The sequence below is a fragment of the Poecilia reticulata genome, linkage group LG9, assembly GCF_000633615.1.
Source record: "Poecilia reticulata strain Guanapo linkage group LG9, Guppy_female_1.0+MT, whole genome shotgun sequence".
Lineage (NCBI taxonomy): Eukaryota > Metazoa > Chordata > Actinopteri > Cyprinodontiformes > Poeciliidae > Poecilia > Poecilia reticulata.
The window spans coordinates 3,169,571-3,179,269 of record NC_024339.1 but is presented as its reverse complement, the minus strand read 5'-3'; the positions used below and the strand labels follow the sequence as shown (position 1 = coordinate 3,179,269).

The following is a 9,699-nucleotide window of genomic DNA, read 5'->3' as shown; positions in this document are numbered from 1 at the left end:
AAAAAGGTTGAGAAACACTGATCTATACCGTACTTTGCATTGACGGTAAATTACTGTCAGGATTAATTACGGCACAGCTGCATTCACAGTAAACTTCTGGCGTCTATAGCTGCCAGTATTTGACTGTAAATTTACAGGACTATAGTTCTTTGAGTGTAGAAGCTAAACAGACACACTACACCGGTGACTAACCAACAGGATTGTCCTCTGGTGCGCAGCGCTCACCTGAGTGGTAACTTGATGGCGACGTAGCGGTCGATGGCGATGGCGAGCAGGCTGAAGATGGAGTTCTGGGTGAGGACCAGGACGAAGCACGCTATGAACAGGCAGCCGTAGAAGTAGGAGCAGAATCCCGTGCTGATGACGATGGCGAACGGGATGGCCAGGACTCCCACGGCGATGTCAGCTACGGCCAGCGACACCACGAAGCAGTTGGTGATGTTCTGGAGGTTGCTGTTGAGGAAAACTGCCCAGCAGACCAGCACGTTCCCCAGGACGGAGAACACGGCGATCAGCAGCTCCAGGACGATGTAGAGAATGCTCTCACTGGTGAGCATGGTGACACGGGACGAGAGGTCGCTGATGAGGAGGGAGGGAACCGCTCAACGTCCATAGCTGCAGCCTGCCGGATTCCGAACCCCCTCACCTCCACGGCTTACAGAAGCATCCAAAAGAAAAAGAAAAAAATCTCCAGCAAGGGCAAGTTCACATCTGGACAGCTGAAAAACTGATGTTTAATCCAGCTTCACACGAGGCTCTCTCTAATCCACATAAAAAAATCAATAAAAATAAAAAGTTCCTCTTCTGTCTCTGTTTCAACTCCTTCCCATCAGCGCGCTGCTTTTCCAGGAATCCTGGAAGGGCTGAGAGGCATCATGGGAACATCATGCTGCTGGAGATAAAAGATTGACAGAAAACAGAAAGAGGAAGTGCTGTTACTCTACAGGAAGTCACTTTAAATACTGATAATGAGCGTAAGGGCAAAAACAGACATCAAGTTCCCTGAAAATGAAATGAGCAGTATGCTGCTCATAAAGCATCAAAGCTAGCTGAATGTAAAACATTCATATATAACCACTAACAGCATTTCGGAAAACTTTTGATAGAACCAGTCTGACAACATGAAGTAGACCAAAGGCTCTGGAAAGACTCAAAACCAGATGAAAGTCTATCAGTCTGGAAAATCATCCAGAAGTGTTGGGACTCCAGAAACTACAATAAGAGCCATTCACAAGATTCACAGAAATGCTCTGATAAAAACGACTTAACTACTAACAGGAGCTCATCCATAGCTCGGCCAGAACGTCACAAACCCAGAGAAACATCCAAATGATCAATCAGACTCAGACTGGGTCAAACGTGCTGAAGCCAAAACCTCTGCAAAGAGAAAAGGATGCATCTGTCCATCAGACTTGTTGAAAAGTGTGTGTCCCTTTAAATTTGGTATCAAGCTAAGACAGAAGGACGCCATGCAGACAAACATGGTGGTCATACTGTGACGGTGTTGAGCTGCTTTGCTGCTTCAGGACTTGATGCAAAAGCAAACCAGGAACTACGTTTCTGACTCAAACCTAATACAAAAAAAACCTAAGGTTTTCAGTTGGACTAGTCAAAGTCTAGGCTTACACTGCTTCAAAACAACTCATCTTAGAAAACACTCCAACATGGCTGAATTAAAGCAATTCTGCACACATGAAACATGAGATTTAATAGCGTAGTTGGGTTATTTTTTCCACATGTGATAAGATATCATTTGAAAAGTGAATTTTCTATTTACTCAGTTTATCTGCGTTCTAAAGGTTTTGTTTGATGATCTAAAAACATTTAGCAAAATCAGAGGAACCACAGAGGGCAGCAGGTCCTGTGTGTGCAGACATAAATATGGTAAAATCTCAAATACGGTTTTTGAAACTAACTGTAGTTTTGACATTGACATCCAGAAACACATCGGTCTCCGTTAACAGCTCTGTTTGCATGCATGTTGCTGGGCTGGTGGTTTCTAGAGCAGCAACGTGAGAGCAGTTTGAATTAAAAAAACATCTATATTCAGTAAATATGAAGTTCTTTCTGGTCAATGACCATTTATGATATTAATTTTAAGTTTAAAATGACAACACTGACTTTAACCAATTCTGTTTTTTTTTAATTGGACCATTTCACATAAAAGTTATCTGATGAATAAATCAGGTTTGAATTCAGCAGAAGGTGAAAGAATAACAAGATTAAACAAGTTTACATCAAATTCCTAACATCAGAATATGATTTTAATTAAGCTAAATCCAAAATGTATCTGAATACTCTATGTTGTGTATGTAGCTGATTAATGCATTTATAGACCAACAATGGTGGGAATTATTTTTTGATGCATTTAAGTATTCGAAAAAATCTTATTTTTTGTGTACTGAACTATGTGAGTGATTCCTTTCGTGCATCTCTAACATTCATAAAGTATTGATAATAGTACAGTTTCTAATTGACATTTTACTATTCACTCACATACTTCAAAACAAGCATGAAAAATATTTAAAAATGAATTGTCGCACTTCTTCACACGTATTTAGAATTTCAAAATATCTTTGTCACATAATTGGATCATGTTATTAGAGGAAATGACTAGAACAGTACCAAACTCACTTTTAAAGCTACAGTACATTCATTTTACAGATAGAGCAATATAAAATCATCTCCTCTTAAAATCTCTGCTAACCCAGTTGATGCAATGCAGGCTCAGAAAGTGGCAGGTAATTTTCCCTTTTTTTTTTCTTTTTTTTTTGCAGATTTTTCAGATTCGAAGCGAATATTTTCAGCTTTGTGAGTGCAGTGCAGTGTGATTTACATCGGCTCATACGGTTAGCTAACACTTGTTTATGCAGATGGGGAAGTGATGGAGGTGACAGAGGGGAAGCTGCTTCCTGCTGCACAGACAAAGGCTAAGTCTGTTGGTCGAAACGCTGCAACACGCTGCGAAAGGTTGCCACCGAGGAAAAATTCCCCAGGATAAATCAACATTTTGTTCAGKGAAATGATTGTAGAGATATGTGTTTCTACAGATAAATGTGTGTGATGCCACCTTCTCTGAAGATATTTTCAATATTAATTTGTAAACTAAGTTATTATCTCTGGACCTAAAGAGCCTAGACATCTAGAGTCAGCATACAGCTGCAGTGATTACAGCTGGAAACCAGAGATCAGGCTGAACTCTGACCTGATCCTTCAGGTTGCCTGATTCTTCAGGTCAGAGTTCAGAACCGGTGGGTATGTGAGGGCGGCCAAGACCAAGCAGAACCTCCATGTTGTCCAATAAGCATTGCAGAACCCTATAACATCTGAGCCTATCACTGGAACAAAAGGTAAAGCGGTCTTTACACCCAGGTGTTATCCTGTACCATGTCTCAACTATCAGCMAGACTGAGCTGGACTTTACACAGGTTGCCGTTAACAACAGCAGACAGCTGTGTTTAAAGTTGTGCTTTGCCATAAGGCACCATGATGATGAATGACATTACAACACAGTCAGTGGCTGCGTTTCCATTCACCCACTCCTTCAGAATTTTGTAATTTGGCATTTCAAAACTAAACTTGCTTAATGGAAACATGTTAATTAAAAAAAATTCCCTCTTTAATAAAAAGTTTTGCTGCTATAATGAGGTGGGTTTTTGACCATCAAAATTGGCTTATTTTGCAAAAGTGTTTTTTTAAATCATCTCACGAATCATGTGATCAACAACTGGATGTTGCCACTGGCGCAAACCACAAAGAAGAAGATGGGGAAGTAGTTGGAGGATGATGACGCTGCATTTTTGGTTTTTGGCTCATCACGTGAACAAACTTATTCGCCTGAGATTTTAATTGTGTTTCTTCTTTATTGGAACCACTGCAATTGTGAAATTGTGTCATTAGTTAAATGTTGACAAAGTTTTGCACATACGATGTAAATCGCACGGTGGCGCTGAAGAGAGAGAGAGGGTCCAAGCGAATGTTTTACGTTTTATGTTATTTGTCGAAAGTTTTCCTCCAGCTAAGGTGATCGCTTGGGTGCGTGGCCACATGTTGTTTACCAGATACTAGCAACAGGTTAACGTCATTCTGATCCACCGTCATTTTGAATGTCATTTTGCATAATTTTCCCGTCCTGATCACAAGAGTGTATTTGCTTCGATTGAGCCAGAGTCCTTTATCATAAGTTTTAAAAACAAATACGAAAACGCAAGTTAGGCTCATCGTGACTTATTAGCACCAGAACCTACTCAGTGCTGTTGGACTGGAGTCACTGCACCAATTTTGTTGTGGAGAGACACACTGTGTTGACAACCAGGACCTGCGATTGTTCCCAGATTGAACGTGTGTGAGAATCAGCACGGTTCTGATTCCGGGTGTGGAGGGTCTGTCAGAACAGCTGAAGAAGAGGAAACAACAGATCCAGAATGACTGACGCACGATTCTGCATTTGATAACTACAACGTGGTCACATGACCTTTCCACAAAAAGTCTAGCTTGCCTAAAATAAATTCTGGGTGCATTTACAGTGGAGGCAGATAAGAGCATGCACCATTAATCACATTTCAGATGGCTGTGTGAACAGAACCCATTAGCTCAGCAGAGTCTGACAGCTGGTCACAGACATCCAGCTTCTGCTAATCAGAGTCTGGGAGGGGAAAAAAAACGTCTGATGCCACGCTGAGCTCGAAAGTTTGGGGGGGGGCATAACTTCCTTTAAAGATTAACAGACCTAATATCACCCCAAAAATCTAGAATAAATATGTCACTTAAAGGCTAATAGTGAAGTCAGAGAATTAAATGTCTCATCCAGCCCTTTAATATCCATGGTAACCATTTAGCTGTGCAAAATACGTAAGTGGATCTAGTGCTGCCTTTGAGGATGAAGCTCCTCAAGCTTCTGCCTCACAGAGCCTCACAGAGCATCTCCTGAGATGTGAGGAAACTTGGTCACCGGCAGTAGAAAAAGTAACTAAGCCTGTCAACAAAGATTTCATGGATAAGACACGTCTTGATGGAAAATCCGCTACTTATTTTACTATGTGACATGCAAATATGTTTTCCTACTTCTTAATAATGTGCTCTCATAACATTTTTTTTTTCTTTTTACTGTCAGTAAATTCACAGAGAAACAAAACTAACATTAAAATGAGAAACTCTTCATTGCTGTGTAAGTAAGCACAGTTATAAAGCAATAATCAACGGAGGATCAGGATATTTATTTCCCCACCACACAGCACTTGTGAGTAAAGTGAATTCATGGAGTCGTCCGGACGCTGACTTCTTCCCCATCTGTCAGAAAAAAATGACAAAACATTCAGCAGGGAACATTTACTAACTGTGTTTGTTTGTTCAGTTCCTGACTCGAGTGCGTGGGGACATTTGGTTTCCATCCGTCGGAGCAGGATTTTGCTCACATCTGCGTTAACGCGACTACGTTTCATGGATCCTCGATGGGTTCAGTTTGAAGCAAAGTGGCTGTTATCAGAATGCAGGATCTGAGTCATGGAGGATAATTAATAGAGGGCGTAATTAGACTCCTGGATATCTGCAAGCCGCCTGTTTCAGACAGTTGCTGTTTTTACAGAGCCGTTTCCCTCGGAGGGAAAGCTCCTTTAGGTTTTCAAAGATAACAGCTGCACTGGAACTCAAAGGTCTTTGCTCTCCCAGTCAGACTTTTCCCTCTGGGTTGGATAAGACATCATTTCTACAGACTTGTTATTTTGGAAGTTTGTTTATCCGTTTGTATTTTTATTCTTTTGGACTTGCAGACAAGATTCTTGTTGATTTTAGGTCTCTTATGGTATTAAGCAACATCACAATGGATTGAATGAAAGTACGTTCCAGCCTCAGCAGTGTGAAGCAAACAAAAAACTTTTTTTTTTAAATCTCAGAGGACAATAATGAGAGTTATGAATATCTGAAACGCCAGTGACAGTCCCATGACAGCGATGTTTCCTACCGAATTAAACTGACCTAAAATGGAGCTACAGAGTTCAGCGGAGACACTCCAGGGACTGTCACTGAGGCAGAGCTTACCCACCTGAAAGGTCCGAGTCTGGTACCACTAGGAGACCGCAAGCAATGACTTTAGAGCTCTCAGATTCACTGGCTTGATGTCTCTCAACCATAAAGATGAAGCAACCACTGACAAGGTGGAATAACTCTAAACGTAAAGTAAAATGATGTAAAGCGTGCTCAGTTGTCTTGTTGCTGAAATGTGCAATAGAAAAAAACTTGATGAAAATGGACATGTGTTCACATTAAAGGGTCATTTTTATGTGTTTTCCAGCCATATAGTGTCACTTTATAGCATAATCAAGTAACTATGTTACCTTCAGTTGTTATAAGAATGCTACATATATCAAATATGACTTTAAAGAAATTTGACTTCGTAATTTAACATCTTGAAATGATTAACCCTTTAGCAACGCTTTTACCAGAGTTTCACTGAGCAGKAGCTCCTATGATGAGCTCAGCTCCACCAGGCGTTTGCTAATTGCTGCTGGCTAGTCTGAAGAAGCTTCATCCTCAAAGGTACCACTCAGTCCACCCAGGCATTCTGCACAGCTGAGTGGTTGCCATGGTGATTCAAGGATGCACTTTCCACATTTTTTTTTTTTTTTTAGAGGGGGTTAATTATTGTTTATTTCACTGGTCCAGATAGAACAAAAGTGAACACGGGTCGCTGGGTTTGTGGTCCCACTTCCAATGAAAGAAAAAAAAAGTCAAAAAGGTCATCAATAAATAAATAAAATTTCTGCCTTACATTTTTCATTTGAAGATATCTTTGTAAAATAAAAAAACTAAATAATAAAATGTATCTCTGTTTATCTTTCTCCTGTTTTAAACGTGGGCATGGTGTCTGTGTGTCGGCTAGATGCCATCATGAAGACAGAAAAACAGAGAGCTGTTTATCAACCTTCAGGTGTTCTCCTGAATCGAAGGTCCATCAACCTACGTTTTACTTTGCAGAGAGGCGATCTGGCCGCCGTAATGTAACAGCCAAAAAAACTGCATTTTGTGGACTTTTTAAAAAATTTAAAAATGTTTCACATAACCCCCAATGTCTGGGATCGCTTCGTCTTGGGGATCTGGATGTATAAGCAACAGAAACGTGTGTAGGCAGGGCACCAATACTGGCATTAGCCCAGGCACCCATTATCTCCTAAATCCGGCCCTGGATCCGGTCACAGGATAAACATAGCAATAAACAAGACAAATATCTTCATAAAACACCTAATGAGTCTCAGCAATGACAAAGCCTAGTGCAATAAATGGAACCAATGAATGGCACAAGGGAGAGTAATAAATGAATTATAAAAGCGGATAAAACTGGAACTAGAAATGTTAGATAAAATAATATTTAAAAAACAACAATTATATTAACCGTAAAAAAATAAAAATACTGACTAAAACCACGTTCTGTTTTTATCCATTTTATGCTTTATTAAAGGAAACTGGCCAACAGCACGTCATGTTATATAAATTGATAAAGTAAAAAGTTCAGTCGCTGGTGTGTCCAAATATTTCTAGATTGGAGCCACTCCGGTTCCAGTCGCATGCGCACACATGCAGAGCCCGGAGCGCAGAGCAGCTGTGGCCCCTGAACAGATGCTCATCATCACTGCGGGCTTTACGGACTGAAGCGCCTCAAATTCCTGCGTGTTTTTCACCTCACAGGTGAGGCGGGGGAGAGAAAACCCCCCCAAAAAAACACGCACTACACGCATCTCCCGCAAACTTTCAGAGAGGACACATCATCACGCTGAGCTGCTTCTACATCCACATTCATAACCAGATCATTCAGCGTAGAGATAATATCTATAGAGCTAAATGACGGAAACATATTTTAATTTGACTTACCGGAGCTTCACCGCGTTCAGAGAGCAAATGGGAGACTCGCTTCAAAAGAAAATTAAAAAATAAAAATAAAAACTGTGAGAGGAGAGTTGCGGCTCAGAGTGACATGCAGCAGATGAGTCCAGGAAATAAATTAAATACCAAGAAGAAGAAGAAGGAGAAGGAACGGTCCGTGTTTCCGCCTTCCTGTGTAGAAGTTGCTCTCGTGCCTCAGTGAATGTAGCGACTTAAAGATGAGAATAGCGCCTTTCCTCTGCTTTGTCTCTCACCCTCCCCTCCCTCACTAAAACATTTTTTGCAGAATTGTGGCCGTTTCCTCTCCGGGGGCGGATCACGTAGAAAGCATTGTAAAGATGATGGTAACCCCCCCCCACACACACACACACACACAACACACACACCTCCCACTACTACTGACCCAGCTGACACGCGCAGTGGCGCTGCTTCTCTCTACATTCAGGTGCATCTCAGTAAAAAGTTCATTTATTTTAGGAATCCAGCGCAAAAAGTGAAACTCACATCTTTATATTTATTCATTACAAATTTAGTTTCACTTTTTTTTTTCAATTACATGAGACTAAGAGAACATGATTTAAATTAATAAATGTTACTGACTGTGCAGAGTCACTCACCCTTCACCAAGAGAGTAAACCACAGTTGTGGTAAGTTTAGTGGAAGGAAAAACGTCTGTCTGAAAAAAAAATCCATGTATAAACGTAGCTTTGAGATGATAAAAGCAAAACTCATGAACATCATCGCATGAACAAGCTTATTCACATGTGATTGTAACTTCAACTGGAGGTCAGACTCCTTATGAAGAGCACAGTCATTGGACACTGTTCCCTCACCTGAATGTGGGTCACAGGAGGTGGGGCATGCTGGAGAGCGCCTGATGGCCAGGCGTTAACCCACCGAGTCCGGCCGGGCACAGCCCAAAGAGGAGACGTGGGTTCCCCTCCCAACGGGCTCACCACTTGTTTGAGGGGCCAATGGAGTCGGGTGCAAGGTGTGGTGACTGAGGGTTGGATGATCCACTACCCGGCTCTCAGGACATGGAAATGCCTCCTGTCTGGTGGGGAAGGAGCCTGAGCTGGTATGTGAGGTTGTGAGGTTCCGGCTAGAAACATTCGGTCTCATCTCAACGCATGGTTCTGGCTCTGGAGCCGGTCTCCTTGAGAGGGACTAGACACTCTTCCACTCTGGAGTTGAGAAAATGAGGAAAAATGGAGCCATAGATCGATAGGTGAATCGGAGCAGAGGCTGCAGGAGAGAGGAGCCAGCTGAGGTGGATCAGGCATCTGGCTAGGTCCCTCCTGGACGCCTCCCTGGTGAGGTGTTCCAGGCATGTCACACCAGGAGGAGGCCCCGGGGAAGACCCAGGAGCTGGAGGGACTATGTTTCTCAGCTGGGCTGGGAATGCCTTGGGATTCCCCTGGAGGAGCTGGAACAAGTGGCTGGGGAGAGGGAAGTTTGGACCTCTGTTCTTAGGCTGCTGCCCCCACGACCCCGGATAAGCAGAAGAAGATGGATGGATGGCATTTAGATCGTTTTATGTCAATATTCTGTAACCACCATATTTCTTTACTTACTGTTGACCAGGAACTATTTTAGAAGGATAACAGCCCCTGGGCTGGAGCCAGTTTTGGTGCCCTATCCAAAAAAAAAAAAAAAAAAAAAAATCAAACCTGATTTAAATGAAATAGGCATCACCAGGTTTAAAATGTCCCAAGTCACATGGCTCCATTTTGGTCCCATTATAAGTTTAGAGTTTTCAAATATTGTTGCCCTCCTAAAATAATGAGCCAGGTCTTTTTTAAATTTTGCCCAAAAGTTATATAT

The 9,699-nt window shown here is 41.8% G+C and overlaps 1 protein-coding gene across 2 annotated transcripts in view; it reads right to left on the bottom strand.

Annotated features, from left to right (window-relative positions):
• adora2aa (adenosine A2a receptor a) overlaps positions 1-8,215 on the bottom strand; it is a 16,752-nt gene extending 8,537 nt beyond the window's left edge. The window contains exons 1-2 of one of the 2 annotated variants that reach the window (XM_008417237.2): positions 7,864-8,215; positions 226-892 (exon numbers count right to left, since the gene is read on the bottom strand). In XM_008417237.2, the coding sequence (XP_008415459.1) occupies positions 226-557 (332 nt within the window). In that variant the 5' untranslated portion in view covers positions 558-892; positions 7,864-8,215. The remainder of the gene's footprint in view (positions 1-225; positions 893-7,863) is intronic. The other variant, XM_008417238.2, reaches the window with a different exon arrangement.
• Positions 8,216-9,699: the final 1,484 nt, after the last annotated feature.